Source organism: Alnus glutinosa, chromosome 11, assembly GCF_958979055.1.
Source record: "Alnus glutinosa chromosome 11, dhAlnGlut1.1, whole genome shotgun sequence".
Taxonomy (NCBI): Eukaryota; Viridiplantae; Streptophyta; class Magnoliopsida; order Fagales; family Betulaceae; genus Alnus; species Alnus glutinosa.
In genome coordinates, this window is record NC_084896.1 from 1,927,910 (window position 1) to 1,948,086 (window position 20,177).

The following is a 20,177-nucleotide window of genomic DNA, read 5'->3' on the forward strand; positions in this document are numbered from 1 at the left end:
TCGCAATCTCAAACGTATTCTAAGTGATTTATATTATAATAATTTTAAATGAATTTCAAAAAGAGAAATTCAAGTGCATTAAGCATATTTCTTGACGTGACAAACAAAATTATCATAAGATTTAAAATTTAATAATAATTCACTCAAAATTTAATGATAATTTCTAATGCCACATAAAAAAGTATTTGCTTAAAAGTATATGTAGCATTTTTCTTTTAATTTTTTAAATTTGAGAAATCCTAGGATTACAAAGAGATTTACATACACAAGCATATGAATGACGTGGCAGGAATATGGCATTGCCACGTCAGTTTAAAAAAAAAATAGTTATATTTTGTTGTAGTGATAAGCATTATATAACGATTACAATTAATGTAAAGGTTACTTAGTAGAATGTTTGGGTGGTAATGATTAATGCGTGAGGCTCAAATAATTAGAGCCGTCGGTCACCACAACCATGGGTCTGTTAAGGGTTAAACCACCTATCTCTGATGTATGCTAATTTTGGGTACAGAGAGCATTTGTCACAGAAATAATGAAGATGGTGCAGTGATTCCATGAATAAAACAACCAACTTCAATTAATTTTCAAGTGGCACAGAGTTCTTTCTTGTAAGATACAGAAAAATACAACTAACTAACAAGCAAGCAACTCCTGGCTGTGGTGTAATACATATCACAGCTTGAGACATACATTGCTTTTGCTTTTAGCATCATTGAGGCACAGCATGACAATTTAATGTTTGGCCACAAGGGCAATATGTGATACTCATTCTTTTTTTCTTTTCTTTTTTTTGTGTGGGTAATTCATAGAATAATGAATTGGATTCTTGCTAAATTGATTTTCGTATGTGTTCATGTGGGTTCCTAAACTAGGTAGCTCTCAGCTTTTCCAAGTTAGACACACTCAAATCGTCAGAGTAAAGTACGCCATGCGGAGAAAGAAGGCGCCGAAGAGATAGGAAAAATCGAGCCTGAAAAGGAAAAACTTTTTGCAGTTAGAGAAGTTCAAATATATAATATATTGGTACATGCAAGCAGGTAACGTTGCTCTACTTACCCATTGAAATGCTACAAGTCCGAACCAGCAGCCAGGCAAACCATATCCTCTACTGCTTACAAGCTGGTGAAAAGAAAGATGGGAAGGGCCTTGTTAATGCATGGTGAACGAAAGAACATGTACAAAGGACACCAGAAGAGCATGAAACATATCTATACCAGTAGGAGTAGAGCACCCATAGAAAAGCATCCGGTCATTGATAAGCTAATAAATTTAAGATCCCGTCCAGCCTGCCGAAACAAAACAGACACTTTAATATTAGAATACAAATTTGAGACCATTCTTACGCAAGAAACTGCAATATAGTAAATAAACTTGATCATGAACAGGGTGGACCCCCAGTCCAGCAGAGCTCATTTTCATTAGCAGGGTTTGGGCTCATTTCAGGCATGGCATAGGGTTGGCCCGTTGGGGAAATTATGCCACCATATAGCCATGACAATGTGACCTTGTGCTTTGTTTTGATGATGTGGAATCACAGTAAGTTTCCCTATAAATTAAGCTATATTATGTATTTTGTTGAGTAGAAAATGCAACCATACTAATACTCACCAGAAAAATTCTAGTGCCATAGAAATTCCCAACATGAAAAGAAAGCATGATATAAAGTTGAGGACATTCAGGTCTTGTTGTGTAGAACTTATTTATTTGAGATAGAAACACCTTGTGAGTACAAGATATGTCACACAGCAATTCTATGGAGAAGGAAGGGAGAAAAGGTGCGACCTTGAGAGAAGGAAGGGAGAAGATAGTAGAGTGGATTGGGAAGTGCCAGTTGCGTGGCAGTTTGTGAGTGGGTTGCTGAGGGGTGCGGTCCAGCAGGATGGGCCATGTGGTGCGTTTTGAGCAGCTGTGTTTTGCTTATTTTAGTGTCGTTTTGTGCTTTCCTCAGATAGTCGTTTTATGCTTATTAGTGTCGTTTTATGCTTTCCTCAGAATAGTCGCTTTATGTTTAATGGGATGCGTTTTGTAAGGGACATATATAAGTCCCAGGGACGGGTTGTCTAGGTTATCTTTGGAATGAAACAGTGAATTGTCTGGAGGTTGGCATCCTCGAATCTGCCATATCAGTATTTTCCAATTCCATTAAATACAATTTCCTAATTTCCATTATCATCTCTGAATTCCCATTCCCGCTAAACCCCATTTTCCCTTAACAACTAGTCACAGTGAACAGCTCTGATACCAATTGGAACAGACCTGTTCACTGTGACTAGTTGTTAAGGGAAAACGGGGTTTAGCGGGAATGAGAATTCAGAGATGATAATGGAAATTAGGAAATTGTATTTAATGGAATTGGAAATTACTGATACGGCAGATTCGAGGATGCCAACCTCCAGACAATTCACTGTTTCATTCCAAAGATAACCTAGACAACCCGTCCCTGGGACTTATATATGTCCCTTACAAAACGCATCCCATTAAACATAAAGCGACTATTCTGAGGAAAGCATAAAACGACACTAATAAGCATAAAACGACTATCTGAGGAAAGCACAAAACGACACTAAAATAAGCAAAACACAGCTGCTCAAAACGCACCGCATGGCCCATCCAGCTGGACCGCACCCCTCAGCAACCCACTCACAAACTGCCACGCAACTGGCACTTCCCAATCCACTCTACTATCTTCTCCCTTCCTTCTCTCAAGGTCGCACCTTTTCTCCCTTCCTTCTCCATAGAATTGCTGTGTGACAAGATAGCAAGGAGCATAAATGTCTATCGTAAGATAAAAAATCATAAGCACATAGGTAGAACTAGACCAATAACCTCTCTCCACCCGCCTTTTTTTGTTTTCTTGGCTGAGAATTTTGATATTAAAAAATCTAAGTCTATCAAAAGAGAGTTCCATTCCCCGCCCATATTTGAATAAACTTCATAATACTCGGCAGAGCCTATTGGATTAGACTTGTTATTAGATAAAGATAAGTGTAAAGTGTTAGAGTTAGATCAAGACTCTGTATCTGTGGATAATCTTTAGACTAGTTATATTCTATTAGTCTAGGTCTCTTTAAGTCTTGTGATAAGGTAGATAGTTATTAGTACTAGAACTCTTCATGTAAAAGATATCTAGTGTTAGCTAGATGATTTATTCTCTATATATTCCAACACTGCCATACAATTAAAGTATGCAGTTTTACCTACATATCCTAAATTCCTATAGAGCCACATACTAAATAAAAATACGCATACTTGATGCAGCCATGGAAGAAAGGTTAAGTTGACGTGTTTAGAGTGATTTTCAGTTTTAGCAGCTTAAGAGCTTCTCATATGTGGGGCCATTATGAGACATCAGATTGAAGCAAGACCTATATGCTTTTGAAGCTTATATTGTAAGTGTCTTAGCATTAAAATAATTTTTAATGTGGGTCATCAGTTTATAAGTTATGGGCTTTTTTATGTGCAATGGCAGATATGGAATTTCATAAACTTCCTGCATATAATTTTATTTTTAGGATTATTTTCGGAATTATGTTTGGTCTAGAGCATTCAAGAATTCCCGATTCAATTAGTAGCCTTTTATTGAGTTTTATGAAGTCTTTTGTTTATCAGTCAAATTAAGAGTCCTAGTCCTAGTAGATTAACTAAGGGTCAATAAATATGCTTCATTATATTCAAAGAACTCAAACTTTGATCGATGGAATATTGGGTGTTTTGAGTATTGAGGCATGTTGGGCTTAATATGTTCTTTTATCTCTCTTCTTCTTTGGCATACTTCACATTACAGTCAAACCCCAGAACGGTCAAAGTCTTCTATCTCTCTCTCTCTCTCTCTCTCTCTCTATTTTGTAACCTCAAATTAAGCCCTTCTCCTTACCTGTCAAAACCCTAATATTCACAAAATAACCCTTTCAGAAACCTGTTTGCTTCAAGAAACAGTACTATGGTTTATTTCCCGTCTAGTCAATCTTTGAACCAAATCCTTTCTTCTAAAATTCTAAACCCCAGATCCACAAATTCTTCTAACCCTAAGTCCACCAAAAGCACATGTAGACAGAATCCATAAATCGATCCTAAGTCAATACTTCCACTGGAGCCCGAAATAGACATCACTCTTATATCAAGTTTCAGCAGGCTATGTTCAAAAAATATCCAAATGACTTGCAAGAATAAGACTCACTAGAAAAATGTGACAGAAACTTCATATTAAAGTAAAACCAAGTGTACCAGCAATGTTCCCTCAAGGCTGAGAGTTGGGGGTGTGACAGCTAATGCAAGAAAGAATGGAATGAGAACCTTGTGCATCTGCATGGAAACAAGATATATAAAGAAGAATCAGATAAGACTTACTATTCCATTTGCACAAGATTATGAAAATGCATATGTTTCCAATAGAATATCTGCACCTTAATTAATTTCCTCTACTTTAACTCAGAACTCAAATAAGATCTATAGTGTAAGTCAGACTTGAGATATCTGACATGAGATACCAATGAAACAGCACAAATATGATAATCTGTCAAACTGTAACAGCTACAAATAAAACAAAGTTAATTTAATTTAAATTTCTCAGATTTATTTTTAAGTTATAATACTCTTTGAAATGAGAAAGAAACACCTTATGTAACATGTATTCTCTAAATCCACTGATTGAGCCACTGGCAGCTCAACAATTAATATCACTAAAAAGATGAAAAATTAGTATAAAAGCAATTGTCATAATCCTCTTAATGCAATCTGGTAAGGCACAAAGCGGCATAACTCCAAAGGCTATAAAGAACTGATACTACTCACAACAGATAAACTCAAAATGTAAGAACTAACCTCCTGTATGACATTCTGATCATGTGTAAAGATTTTGGGGAACAACCAAGGAAGACATGTTCCAACAATCCCTAATAGCAACCCAAGTATTGCTCCAATGATGACAAGTGACTTTAGCAGCATTTGAGCCTGTTGTATTTCACTAAGCACTCAGAAAACTTTCAACCAAGAACAATCAATATAGAGACAAATAACATGGCATCAATACTGGAGAGAGAGAGAGAGAGAGAGAGAGAGAGAGAGAGAGAGAGAGAATTGGTAGAGAGTGAGTGACTTTACCTAAATCATGCATCAATAGGATTTAGGGTTAAATACCTTTTTGCTCCTTGGGTTTTAATAACTTTATTTTTTCCTACCTCGGTTACATTTTGTGAGGTACAAAATAAAGTATCTGCTCTATGGTGAGAGAATTTTTCAGGCTCAGATCTTCCGCCTCCTCTTGTCTTCACCTTGGAAGACCGCTCACATTTTTCCCCTGAATCTGGATGCCAGGATGAAGAGAGATTAAAGCCAAACAATAAATAGGTATAACCATAAAAGACAAAAGAAAGAATAAGACAATACCCATAAACAGTAACCCATTTGAGGTTCCCTGTGGGCAAGCAATTCCTCTGTATCTCTAGTCTTGCAACTTCCCTTGGGGGCAGAAGTGTGATCAAAGCAACAGGCTGGACCACACCCTCAACAGGAGAATTCTTTCCTTTCTCATCTTGCTCACTGCCACTCTTTGCAGGTGTTGTAGGCGACCACCAACTCAAACCCGCCAAACCCTGTTGGTTTTGTTATGCACCCATCATGGCATAAGAAGTGCTTGTCTCTAATTTCCCTATCCCTGAAGTCAAGAAATCTTGACCAAAACTCTGGATTGGAGTTCTGGGGTCTTATTTGACTTCTGGAGATAATGGGCAATCTGGAATTCCAGATTCAAGGGAAAACTTTGAGCGGTCTTCCAAGGTGAAGACATGAGGAGACGGAAGATCTGAGCCTGAAAAATTCTCACGCCATAGAGCAGATATCGCAGCGGAAGATATGGCCAATGGACGAGGCCTTGGGGGCCACCCCCAAACCTGCCCTGGGGTGGAGCCACCCCTTCATTATTATTTTTTTTAGTTTTTTAAATTATTTTTCAATATTTTTTTTTTCCTTGATTTTTAAATTTAAATTTTTATTTATTTTTTAATTTCTTAATGATGTATATAACATGTGGCAAGTTTTGATTGGTTTGGCATGAAAATCTGTTAGTTTTCTTGATGGTAGATGGACGGAGGTACTATTCCCGTATATGCCCATAAGCGAAGTACCATATATGATAGAAAATGAAACAAAGGTAGAAAAAATTGAAGTGGTTAAAACTCAGGGGGCAAAAACGTATTTAACCATAAGATTTAAGATAAAACATGATTGTAACAGCAACTTATACAATTTTAAACTGCTGCAGTATCAGAAAAATTACTATCACTAACCTTTTCCAAATTTCGACGGGATCCATATATTAACTCTGGCATAAATGATTGTGCGGTCTGAGATAGAGGTTCACCCCATACTGTACACGTCAAGAACGTTTGAACCATGACCTAGAGTAAAAAGCAAGTTGTCAATGCAAATGGCCATTGGTTTTGTCAAAGATGGGGGAGCTAAAGCAGGGAAGATAATAACAAAAATTACAAGTGTAACTAACCTGATGAGCGGCCATGGTGTGTGTGCCCGCAGATGTGGCAAAATATGTAAGGAGGGAAAAGAAAGCCACCTGAAGCATCAAAATATCTCAGAAAAATAGAGATATCACATTAGACCAAATACTGCTACAGCATTGAGTAATACTATAATCTAACCTTTGACATCATTGTTACAAACACTGGAGCAGCAAGCCCAACTACAGTTAAAAGTTCATGTGGTGATGGAACAGAGATAGCAAAAGCGTTGTATCCTTTCTTGTTCAGAGTTTCAATCATCATATAACCTGCAATAACCTAGAAAAAATGCTGGTGAGTGGCAATGGAAAAAGAAATAAGTGTATATTTGCTTGGCTTAATTGAGAATGCATCAATAAGAGCATATTATAAATTATATTCAGCCTGAAAGAAATCAATATTGAAGTTTTTAGTCAGCGCACCTGAGAAACCATTGTAGCCCATGCTGCACCAGCAATACCATAGCCTAAGAAGCTGCACAGGACTATATCACCAATGGCATTTACAACACTGGCAACCACCAAAGCCTTTAAAGGTCCCCAAGAATCTTTCATGCCGAGACTGGGAAATGAAAGAACATATCAGATACAAGCTTAATGAAGTAACAAATGTTTCAATTTAATTAAACATGCCAATATCTCATTGAGATGGGCAATTCAAATTGTATCCTAGTCAACCACCAAGCCCAATATCTTATAAACACAAAGGAAATATATCTTATTGCAGTCAGAAAAAGTTGTATGGAAAAGGATGCAAGCAGCACAATACGGCATTGCAGATTTAACAAAATTTGTCCAGTACAGCTCCTAGCTAACGAGTATATGCATTAGCAGGTCAAGAACAAGTATGAACAACCATACTAAGGCAATGTAAGCTTATTCAGTAGATGATGCATGGAAAGAGATATGGTTCATCAGCAGCACCTTGCACTTTGAGCAACCCATCCAATGAGAATTGCAGGCCATGCTAATCCTCGAATCTACAATCACAAAAGATCCAATTAAATACATCAAGTGAAGCAGAATATTAAATGTTACAGACATGCAACCAGATTCCATGAGATATTTGTTCTCGAAAACAAATGTTCACAAGCAAAACTCTGTGTCAGATTATATTAACTGTCAAAGGCAGTCAACAAAGACAAAAGATACTACAAGCCAGAACATAGATGTTGATCATTCATATGATAAATGAATGACAGCAAAACATGGTTACATTATCAAGTATATCTGACTTCCAAACCGAATGGGTTTTTTTTTTTGCCCCCACAGAAATGCAAGGGGAACTTTTTATGTTATTTTATTTTACTTTTTTGAACTTTCATTCTTCTCCTTTCTCTTCTATAACTTGGTTTTATAATTTAATAACGGGAAATAAATCTGCACAAAAGGAATGACTGGAAATATTCTAAGTATATTTCAAAACACACTGAGGATTCGAAGAGAAAATGTACCTGAACATATGTGTTTGCTGCAGGTACAACATGTGCGTTCTTTGATCCAGTAAAAGCTGAAAAGGCGAAGTAGTATATTCATCAGTCATTGGAGTGTGTCTGGAATTCATTTAGTAAAATATACTTCCTGTTATCCATTAAGTGGTGAAAAACATAAAACTACTGACTACCCAAAACAATCAAACACCCAGTTTATCAATGGTAGTTTGAGAAATAGCCCAAAGAAGCTCTAAGCCTTATTACCAGTCAGTGCCCATGAACCAAAGAACTTCGTAAACAAAAGCATCAAGCAGCCACAAGTGAACCCAATAAAGAGCAAGTTAGATATGTGATGCTGCACTTCATTTTTATCCTGTACCAATGCCATACCGTCAAAACAAAAAATGAAAAAACAAAATTGCAGCATAAAATATCGAGGAGCAAAGAGACATTGATTAAAACAAATGATCAAAAGTGAAGTAACACACCCGAAATGCAACAAAGGCCTTCAATTGTTAAAGAAACCAACCTTTCTGGCAAGGGAAGTAGCAACCATATTCGAAGTAGCAATCGAAAGGAACATGAACACATAACTCAAATTATCGCACATAACCGTTGCCGGGCCTGTCAGTCCAAATTCACAATCAAATTAAAGCATAACTCAACTCAGCAATTAAAGTAACTAAAGCAAGTAAGTTTGAGCCGAAGTCCCTCTTTTTTCTCCAGCGAGAATTGTAAAATTAGAAACTTCTCCTGCATTTTCTCAGCAACCAACCAGAGAACTAATTCTAAACAAAGCCAAATTCACAGGAGAACACAGTACCTAAAGCAGCGAGCTCAATGGAGCTACCCTGACCGATCACCACGGTGTCAATCAGACTCATCAAGGGCCCGCAAATCCAGAGCCCCGTGGCGGGCCCAGTGAACTTCACAATCTCCTTCATCTGATTCCATATACTCTGTCTCTCTTCACTCCCCGATTCCTTTACCTCCACAAGCCCCAACACCTTTTCCGAAACCGAAACGATACCGCCATCGTTTTCGCCCGAGATTTCGGGGTCATTGTCGATGAGCTCTTCGGCAGGGCTAATGCAAGCGGTTATTATCCGATTTCGACGACTTTTGGAGGTCGAAGTGAGCGACAAATTAGAAGGAAAAAAAGGGGCATGAAAGCGAGGGAAAAGAGAGAGTGGTCTTTGAGTGGGGTTTTGGAAGAGAGGGATGTGAGAAGGGCGAGCTATTAGGGTTTGGAATTGCATTTTTTTTTGCCTTTTCCGTCGGAAATGGAGGCCTGAAAGAAAATTAAAAAGAAGCGGGGAAGACTGAGAAATGAGACGAGGAAGATAGAATAATCAGTGAGGAGGAGAGTTGGTTTATATAATGGATTTTAACTGAATTTCAAAAAAGAGCTGGACTCAAGCGGCTCTGCTGGCGGCTCTTTGTGATCGTGCGTGTGTGTATTAATTTCCCTTTTTGTTTACCCAACCATGGTTAATTTAACCCACAGAATTAATTTTAAAAAAACGCAGAAGTATTTTAAGAATTTTGGTAGGATTTAACAGTAAATTATTAAGGAGTACTCTTAAGTGAGACGTCTGAAAACGTGAATATCTTAATTTGAAACGTTTGCTAGTTTAATATTCTTATCTCAAATTAATGTATAATTTGATCAGATATGATACATTATTATCCCAAAACACAATTCTTGATCATCTTGTTCAAGGTGATCACCTAGCTAGTTTTAAGTTTTTTTTTTTTTTTTTAAAAAAAAAAAAAAAAAAAAAATTAAAAGTAAAAGTTGTTACGTGGACAAAAGTGATCAAAAGTTATGTCTTTAAGTGACAATATATCGTATCTCATAATTTGATACTCTTTTGTGTAATTATTCTTAAATTTTTTCTTTTCTTATCCTTTAGAGGGGAGACTTATCCAGTAAACACATCTTTTTTCACACTTAACGCCTCGAAACTATCATATAATATTTCAAAAAGCTGGTCTAGTGATGAATAATCAGGGTCGGAACTAGCTAGGTGGCCGGGAGCTATGTCCCTTGATTTCGAAACTTCATTAAAGGCCATCCCGCTTGTAGAACTTCATTTCTACTTGAAATTTGGAAGTAGCCAACCCGTGAAAGAAGACCCAAGTTTTGTTTGTGACAATAATTTTAAGATTTTAAAGAATCAAAAAAATAACACAATCATACATTAAAACAAAATTTTACGTTTACGTGGTTAAAGAAAGAAAAATATTTGGTTTTCATCTTTTTATTCATCTTTGTATAAGAAATGAACAAACCTACCATTGAATATGTAGAACCAACTTGTAATTTCACAAATTAAATTATGGGTTTTCAAAAAAAATGAACAAGAGATAGATGTGTAACAACTCCCAAAAATAGAAATTCACTATCAATTGACAGAGCTACTCAAAATCTAATATTTTATACACCTAAATCTCACTCTTTCCCTCGATGCCGCATTGAAGTTTCTCTATCATTATGGAAGAATTGGTGCTCGTATATAGAGCTTGAAAGATGGTGCTAAAGTAGCAATGAATCTACCATCAGTAGTGGTGGTTTAGTGGTGTCAGGGTAATTTCTTGACCATTATTTTCACCTCTACCAAACACCGTAAAATGTCAAAATTATTTTTCAGAAATCATTTTACACTAAAATAAACGAAGCATTAGAGAAAAGAGTTTTCTGGGGCTCTAATACGTACCAGAATAAACTTGACTTAGGATTAAGTTTTATCCAACTAGTGATATATAGTTGCTAGAAGCAATGTAATTATTGTAAATTAAGGGGCTATGGTAATTAAAAAACAAGTGCTCAATTTTTTCCACAGAAAATGCCACAGGATTTCATCAAATCCAATTTGGGTGCCACTATTGGTGACTCTGCTATGTTGGTGACCATGATGAATTAGCTAGTGGCCTTTTTTTAAGGGTTTGTTTGATAACTCTTTTTTTCTTTTTCTTTTTTTCTCTCTTTTTTGTTATTATTTTTTTTTTATCAGATTAAAAATATTTTAACTTTCACCGTTATGACTTATGTCACATTATAATATATATATATATTTTTTGTTTTAAAAATAAACAAACAAAAACAAAAGGCATCATCTAAGAAAAACATGAACAAATTAAGCGTAGAATCTAACGACACTAACTCCTACCTCAACCACAACTCCCAATATTGGTTTCTTTTCATGTTCTTCTAAGTAATCAATGTGATGCCCTTAGGTCTTACTTCATTGTTGTTAAGATCTTGTATCACTTATTTTAAAAGTTTAAATCAATGAAAAATAACAAATTTAATCATTTAATTAATATTCTAACAATTATGAAGCAAACCCTATTAGCCATGCCATCATGAATATGTGAAATTTATGGGTAGTTAATTATTGACATATGAAGGTGCTCTTACTTTGTGAAAGGTGTAAAGACTACTTCTTTGTGCTCTTATCTCTGACCGGACGTTTTAGAGAGAGAAGCTCCTTCTTCTCTCTAGGAGTTCACTGGTTTTCGGCCATAGGAGGGAAGCTTCCCTCCCCCATCTTTTTGTACCAATAGTCTCTTTGGAGGCTCCTCTTCCCTTCTCAATAATGAGCTCACTAGTTGTCCCCTTCTTTTACCGTGTTTTGTGTGATTTTTGAGAGTGTTGTTAAGTTGAAATCTTTGAATTTAGATCTACATTTCCTTCTCCATTATCTCACAACATGGGCCTCACCATTAGGTTTGCTGGACTCCTCCGAGTCTTTCGTTGGCCGGCGTGCCCCCAATCGACCCCGGCACGTGGCACGCATGCGCCAGGATCTGTTCTGGCGTGTGGCGGCCAGCTGGCCACGTGCCACCTCCCCTTCTCCCCCCCACCTCGGCTAGCAATGTTTTTTGGTGGATTCGACGTTTTTTTGACGGCGGCATCCCCTCCCCTCCCCTCTCTTGACTGGACCTCTGTTGTTGGGTTTATTATTGTCTTGTTTTTTGGCTTTTTTAGGTTAGATCTCGTAGTTTGCTTGTTGCATGTTCAAAGATTGTTAGTTTTTATGGCTTTTTTAGTTCAGATCTGCCCTCTGTTAGTTTTTTAGTGAGCTTCATTGTAAAGAGAAGTTCTTTAATGTTGTACTTGTAATCCTTGTATTTGTTTTGGTAACTGCTCCCAAGTCAATTTTTAGCTTTGTGTTTAAGGAGTCTTTTTAGGAAATCTTTCTGGTCACTGTAATTTGGCCCTTTGGGGTTTTCTGTTTGAATGAAGATAGAATTTCTGTTAAAAAAAAAAAATTATGATAATTTCTTTTTTTTAATGCCAGGAATTATTAGTTTAACTCAAGTCGATACTTTACCCTAAGACACAATTCTTGATTACCATTGCTCACGTGACAACTTTTAACTTTTAACTTTTACTTTTTTATTTTTTATTTTTTTTTAATACTCTAAAGCTAGTTGGGGGGACCACATTGCCACATGAGCAAGGTGATCAAGAGTTGTGTCTTAAAGTCCGGTTTGAAATTCTTCTTCCTTTATTTTTACTTCTTCCAAAAAATTTTAACTTCAACACATTCTTTAACTTTTTTTTTTTTTTATTCCACTTTTTATATCACATCAACATTTTTTTTTATTACTTTTTAAATAAAAAACTCATTACAATATAAATTCTTTTCACTTTTTCGTATAAATTATTTCAACTTTACATCACATCAATCATTCAAAAAGAAATTCCTGAAGTGAAGGGTGGGGGGAAATTTCAAACGGGCCCATATCTCTTATAAGGATAATGAAGAATATTTTGGCGGTTTGAAATTGTAGTAATATTGACTGCTAAAAGAAAAAAAAAGGATGATCATGTTCAACACGACATCGTCGACATGTTGGGCTCGTTTGGCAAAGGAAGGGGAATGAGAATTTCCCTTCCTCACTTATTCTAAAAATAACTAACTTCAAAACATTCCAACTTCATATCATATCAATAATTTTTTATTATTATTTAAATAAAAAAAATTAACTATATTATAAAATTTTTTCACTTTTCTATACAATTTTTTTTTACTTTATATCACATCTATCAATTCTAATTCTCACTAGTACCAATTCTCCTTCCCTTACCAAACAAGACCGTTAGTCTTAACGTTGTGCAGAGCCGACGGCATAATTGGGTCTATTCACATTCATGAGCTCGATCGGCCCAGACAAGTCTTTGATCCTTGGCATCTTTCGTGCCAATGAGTCGATGACAATGACGCGACAATGTGGAAACTATGAAATAAGCTGCTGCTTCGATTTAATTTCCAATAATCTTATCAATCCCAACCTTCCACCTAGCAGCCATGTATCGGTGGGATGGTCATAATCTCCCAAGAGTAATGATTCACTACCACCTAAATATACAACTTTTCACCACCTTGTCTATGTGGCAATGTGGTCCCCCACTTTAATTTATTTTTAAAAAATAAAAAAATTCAAAAAGTAGGTGAAAAATTGTATATTTAGGTGGCATTGAATCATTATTCATCTCCCAAATATAGCTGGACCCGCAAAGACTTGATAAAAATCAAGTCATATGTTAACACCGAAGGTCCCAAGCAACTGCCGGAAATGAATATGATGGACACAGATTCAAAAATTAACAGCGCAGAAAAATGCTTAGTTCACAAAGAAAATGGAAGCCGGACGACTGATTCGTACATCAAAGAAAAGAAATGTTGTCTTAGTTCACTCATAATTTTTAGTTTCTTTTACCAATAATAACGCTATCCACACAGAATTTATTAGTTTTTGCAGAATCCAAGTATAATTTCTCTTCCATGTACTATCCACGTACATTAGTTAAAAACTAGCCTATAACCCGCTCGCTATATATGCACGGGTTATATTAGTTATAATTTACTCCAAGTGTCTTTAAAACATTATCAGTAACCAATTCTCTTCCTCTTAAAATATTATTTTGTGCTTACTGCTTATGCTGAAGTGAACTTCGTCACAAGAAAAGGTCCTAGTTTTCTTGTAATAATACCAACTGCGGTACTGCAGGTCTGCAAGTTAGAGACTCGGAGAGGGATGGGTGCGATGAAGAGTAAGCCATGGCTCTTATTTGTTCTGCTTCTGATCCTGTCCTATTACAGAGCATGCTTCTCCATAGCTGGTGATACCCTTTCACCAGGTCAGTCTCTTTCAGGGAGTGAGACCAAATTATCTCAAGGTAGCAAGTTTGAGCTCGGTTTCTTCAAACCGGGAACTTCATTAAAAATCTACCTGGGCATATGGTACAAAATGTTAGATCGGAAGGACATTGTTTGGGTAGCAAATAGAGAAAACCCGTTGTCTGACCCATCTTCCTCAAGACTTGAACTCTACGAAGATGGCAATCTAGTTCTGCTTGAAGGTTCCTCCAATATCCCAGTTTGGTCGACAAATTTGACACTTTCCCGGTCAAACTCAACTGAAGCAGTACTTGGTGATGATGGAAATTTTGTTTTAAGAGATAGTTCCAACCAGAATACTATCTTTTGGGAGAGTTTCGACCATCCGACAGATACATGGCTTCCTGGTGCAAAGCTTGGGATCGATAAGATTACTGGAAAATCAAAGCAGCTTATTTCATGGAAAAATTCAAAAGATCCTGCACCAGGTATGTTCTCCTTCAGGTTAGCCCGAGATGGAAGTCAACAATTTATCTTGGAGTGGAACAGATCCCAAATGTATTCCAGTTCTGGAGTTTGGGATGAAAAAAACAAATCTTTCAGCTTAGCTCCTGACATGTTGTTGAATTATATTACCAACCCCAGTTTTGTGACAAATGAAAATGAAAGCTATTTTACTTATTCGATTAAAAACAGTTCTCCCCAATATAGGTTTGTCATCAATTCTTCAGGACTGCTCCAGCAACTCTCATGGTCGGAAAGATTTTGGGTTTGGAATTTATTTTGGTCTCGACCGGTAAATATATCTGATGTCTATGGTTTGTGCGGTGCATTTGGCGTGAATTATACGAATTTCGCAAACCCCTGCGTATGTTTAAATGGTTTCGAACCATTTTCAATTGAAGAAACGTCCCTGAGTGATTGGTCAGGTGGTTGTGTGCGTAAATCCCCTTTGCAATGTATGAAAAATACGTATGCTAATGGAAAAAAAGATTGGTTCATGAAAATACCAATCCTGAGATTCCCTGTTAATTCAAAAGCACATTCGGCAGTGAGTGCTATGAATTGTGAAGGGGCTTGCATGAATGATTGCTCTTGCACAGCTTATGCTTATAATAGCAGCGGGTACAGCTGTATGATATGGGAAGGAGCTCTTTTAAATTTACAGCAACCCTCAGATGGTGGCAAGGCTGGACAAGATATCTATCTCAGACTTGCTGCTGATGAGTATCAAGATACAAAAAGTAGGATGAATAAAATGAAATCTACACAATTTTATGTTATCTCTCTTTCTGAATGTATGAATACTTAAATCTCAGTTATAATTGAGCTAATAGTGATTCTTATAATCAGAATCAGGCAACAAGCGGAAAGTGTGGGTGATTTTAGGAGTGCTGGTCACTGCAACCGCAATCGGGCTTATCTTATTCCTCTCAATTTGCTTTTCAAGGAAGCGAAAGCTCAAACACAAGCACAAAGGTAAGTGTAAAAGTTCTAATCATATACATAGAAATTACTTAAAAAAATATACGAACTTTTATTTTTCGATCATCCTTAAGCAATTTTCAGAAAAGTGTCATTAAAAATTTAATTCTAGACGGTTTCTAAAACCGTCTAGAAAAACTGTCAAGAATTAGTCTTTTTTTTTTTCATGATCATGATGATCAGTTGGTGGAGATAGTGCTCAGGGTTTTGAAATGATTATCTGCGGATCTGACTAAAGCAATTGACACGGGACATAACTAAAATTGTTCTGACAGCGTATGAAACAATAGAAATTATGAATTAAAGATATAAAAGAAAATCTAAGAAGAGAGAAAATAACAAATAAGGAAGAGAAAACTCTTAATTGTCCAAAATAAGCAAACAAAAAAATAATTCTGAAAGACTTAAAATTTAATTGATACTTCAAAAGTTGTTTCCAAAATAATACAAAAATAAAGAAATAAAAATACAAAACATAACCATAAATTTAGAGACAAAGTAAAATTCTTGTATAGAAAGTACAATATATTATTTTAAACATAATCTTCAAATATTTTGTACGATTCTTTTCATTTTCGGGATGATCTTATTCAAGAAATAATCTTCAAATCTTATTCTCAATTTTCTTATGCATCATAAACTTAATTATTTACCGTTGTGTACTGACATGGCTCATAGTGTTATTTGATTTTCCATGAAAGTGACAAATTCTGGTCATGCTATATCAAACAGGAGAGGAGACTTCAAGACATGATATATTGTTATTTGATTTCAGTACTGAACTTCATGGAATCAACGATGGAACAAACACTAAAGATAATGTTAATATAAGAGGGAAGAAGGATGGTGAGTTACCAATGTTCAGTTACAAGAGTGTATTAACTGCAACTAATAATTTCTCAGCTGTCAATAAACTTGGACAAGGAGGTTTTGGACCAGTCTACAAGGTATATATGATTCATTCTCTTGATGAATGTGCTTCAAAACTATTACGACAACCCATAATGGTAAACTTTCATGAAAGTTTAAAAAACTTATGGTTTTCTTTTATAGGGGAAATCAATTAAAGGGCAAGAAATTGCAGTAAAGATGCTTTCAAAAAGATCTAGACAGGGGCTTGAGGAGTTTAGAAATGAGACAATACTAATTGCCAAACTCCAGCACAGAAATCTTGTCAGACTCTTAGGCTGTTGTATTGAGCGAGATGAAAAAATGTTAATATACGAGTACATGCCCAATAAAAGTTTGGATTTCTATCTCTTTGGTGTGTGCATATTTTTGTTATCATGTTTTTTACAGTACTTTTTCTTTCTATCTTTTTTTTTTTTTAGCATTAATATTCTTAGTTGTTATGTAAACAGATCCAACCAAGAAAATGATGTTAGATTGGGGGACACGCATACACATTATTGAAGGGATTGCTCAAGGGCTTCTTTATCTTCATCAATATTCAAGGTTACGGATCATACATAGAGATCTAAAACCCAGTAACATTCTATTGGATAGTGAAATGAATCCAAAAATATCAGATTTTGGGATGGCTAAAATAGTTGGAGACAACGAAACACAAACAAACACACATCGAATTGTCGGAACTTAGTAAGTATGCAATTTATTTCACATCTAACATCTGCAAAGAAAGCACTTGGGAATATTACAATTTTTACTACAATATTTTTACAAACTGATGTTACCGTCTATAATTGATAAAATAACTAAGAGTGTACGGTTGACAAGTCAGTAAAGTCAAAATTTTTTGCATAATCATTTAACAAATTATAGATTGTCACATCAAGTTTATGAAGGGCTTGTAGTAAAAACTATAGCACCCATAGCATAAATTTATTTGCAATTCTCAACTGAGTAATGCTATACTGCACAGTAATATCTCACTTTTATTCTACGATGCTAACGTGACAGAGTGCAGTAGTCTTTGAATTAGCCATTGTTGAAAAAAGATATCTAATGGCTGCTTCACCCTGCCACATCAGCATAATGAAATAAAAGTATAATATTTGTATGATATACAACACTAATATTCTAAGCTAAATTCACTGAGCAAGCAACTAATAAGGTCTTTTACTAAATTTTGGAATGCAGTGGCTATATGTCTCCTGAATATGCTATGGATGGTTTATACTCAGTAAAGTCTGATGTGTTTAGCTTTGGAGTATTGCTACTAGAGATTGTGAGTGGTAGGAAGAACACTGGCTTCTATAACTGCGAGTCACTCAGCCTTGTTAGATACGTATGTAGCTTTTATACTCTCTCAAATTACTTATGTTTTACATTAATCTTATAAATTAAAATGCTATTAGTCTTTAATTAAATTTAGTCTGATTTGAAATGAAACTAGGCTTGGGAGTTGTGGAGAGATGATCGAAGTTTGGAGATGGTGGAGCCAACAATAGGATATCTTTCTTCCACTTCTGTTCTGTTGAGATTCATTAACATTGGCCTTCTTTGTGTCCAAGAAAGTTCGACTGATCGACCTACCATGCTTAGTGTAGTCTCAATGATTAGCAATGAACATTCACCTCTACCTACACCCATGCAACCTGCTTTCACGAGAGGTCGGAATGTGATGGACACAAATTCAACCGTCAACAGTGTAGGAAACCTAACTATTTCAATAATGGAAGCTCGATGAATACTATTTCATTTTCATACATCAAAGAAAAGTGTTTTTTGTAGAACCAATGCTTTTATCTTACTTTTATGCATATTGAGATACCACATACTAATCGGTGAATGTTGTCTTAATTAATGCACTCATATTTTTCTTTTCATTTTATAAGATTATAGGGTATGTTTGTTAACGTGTTTTGGAGGTTATTTATTTATTTTTGTTTAAAAAATTGTTCTAATGTGACAATATTGTGAAATTTATTTTGAAATGTTTTATGTTTTGGAGGTGTTTAATTTGTTAATGCTTTTATTTTGAAAATAAAAAACAAAAGACAGAAAAAAAAAAATAACAACATTTCTGGGGCTCTAATACCCAAAATAAACTTGACTTAGGATTAAGTTTAATCCAATTAGTAATACATAGTTGCTAGAAATGTTAGTGAAGGGGCTATGGTAATAAAAAATTAAGTGCTCAATTGTTTCCACACTAAATACCACAGGCTTTCATCAAACCCAATTCGGGTTTCACTTTTTTATTTTTCAACATAAATAAACACTGCAAAGTATTCAAAACTTCTTTTTTATTTTTGGGTCAAATTAAAACTTTTTTTTTTTCAAAAAAAAAAAAAAAAAATACAAAAAGAAGCATTAACAACGGAGCCTAGAATCTAACTCCAACTCCAACCTCAACCTCAACTACCAATTTTGGTTTCTATCCCTGCTCGTCTAAGTAATCATATGAAGCCCTCAGCCTCAGGTCTGTCTTCATCGTGAAGCAGGGTGCTCTGTTTTTTTGTATTTTTTTGTGAAAAGTGAAGGTAAATGCCACTTCTTTATACTCTTATTAGACTTATTATGATATTTTCTCTATGTTGTAGTCTACTAAAGATTGAGTAAGGCAATAAAGAGAATTCATGTCATTTTCTTCTAAAACTGATTTGACTTTTAAAATTACTATTACATATGTAATATATCATTATTAAATTTCAGTATTTTTGACCTAGTTGATGGTTGTATTTATAGGCACTTCTGTTTTTTAGGGTTTCATGCTATATTGACGCTTCATTGGATTGTTTCTCAAGAAATAGTGAAACATTTCTGCAACTTGGCGGATCTCAGTAGTAAACCATGTAAATCTCTGTGTTCGTATTTTTTTTTTTTTTTTTTTTTTTTTTTTTTTTTTTTTTGTTTTTCTCACTAGCTCTGGGAAATAGGATTTATTTCCTAACATGTTAATGGTAAAAAAAGTTTGTTTTCTGAAAATATCAAACATGCAGTTGCCTATTTATTGGAAAGCATATTTGGCCGTGAATGCAAGAAGAGTAGAAGATGTGAATTGGCTTGCTTGGTTGAGCTAATAGTGATTCTTGTTATAAAAAAAGATAATGACGTGAGAACTACATAATTAATGAAAGCAAAATAGATTATGTCATCATCATGATATAATATTGTCTGAATGTAATGTGTAGATTGCAAATTATGAACAATACTCTTAACAAATAATCTTGTAAGCGTAGAGAAGAATAAGAAGAAAAAATGTGTTAAATCAAATCTGCTTAAAGTTTTTCTTTTATAGAATTACAGAAGCAATTTATTGCTGCTGAAATGACAGTTTTTAAAAGTCAATATTATGATTATTGAAAAAGCAGTTAAATACTGTTAAAAAAAATGATTGTTGAAATAGTAGAAAAATACACACGTAAATAATAAGCTCGTGACTAGTGCGAGTGTGCGGCGATGAAAGCGTCAATGCGACACGCGTATGAGCAGCTAGTGATAGCATGTGTCTACCCAAAAGCCATTCTAGAATAAGAGTAAGGTAATTCCTTATAAAATACAAATAAATCTCCTAACTTTTCAATATGGTACAAAGTGTAAGACAAAAAATAAAAGGAAAGTTGAAATTTTGAAATTGCAGAGAGTGACTTTAATTTTCATGAAATAATTTTCAACTATTCTTGTCATAAGAATCGGGCAACCAAA

General features: G+C 35.2%; 3 protein-coding genes across 3 annotated transcripts; 2 read left to right on the plus strand and 1 right to left on the minus strand.

Moving 5' to 3' along the window:
- Positions 1-553: 553 nt before the first annotated feature.
- Positions 554-9,370, minus strand: LOC133882688 (protein DETOXIFICATION 46, chloroplastic-like). Its single transcript, XM_062321895.1, has 14 exons — positions 8,771-9,370; positions 8,477-8,571; positions 8,212-8,320; positions 7,969-8,024; positions 7,439-7,494; positions 6,938-7,076; positions 6,657-6,794; positions 6,503-6,571; positions 6,288-6,398; positions 4,825-4,953; positions 4,228-4,305; positions 1,218-1,289; positions 1,060-1,122; positions 554-973 (listed from the first exon to the last, which is right to left on the minus strand). The coding sequence occupies exons 1-14, from the start codon at positions 9,204-9,206 to the stop codon at positions 872-874; spliced, it is 1,653 nt and encodes a 550-aa protein (XP_062177879.1). The 5' UTR covers positions 9,207-9,370; the 3' UTR covers positions 554-871.
- Positions 9,371-13,998: 4,628 nt separating this feature from the next.
- Positions 13,999-17,159, plus strand: LOC133881992 (G-type lectin S-receptor-like serine/threonine-protein kinase At2g19130). The gene is made up of 4 exons (XM_062321073.1): positions 13,999-15,325; positions 15,435-15,560; positions 16,299-16,513; positions 16,928-17,159. Exons 1-4 carry the CDS (start codon positions 13,999-14,001, stop codon positions 16,943-16,945), a joined length of 1,686 nt encoding a protein of 561 aa, XP_062177057.1. The 3' UTR covers positions 16,946-17,159.
- A 514-nt stretch (positions 17,160-17,673) lies between these two features.
- Positions 17,674-18,216, plus strand: LOC133881993 (receptor-like serine/threonine-protein kinase SD1-6). Its single transcript, XM_062321074.1, has 2 exons — positions 17,674-17,814; positions 17,923-18,216. Exons 1-2 carry the CDS (start codon positions 17,674-17,676, stop codon positions 18,214-18,216), a joined length of 435 nt encoding a protein of 144 aa, XP_062177058.1.
- The last annotated feature ends 1,961 nt before the right edge of the window (positions 18,217-20,177 follow it).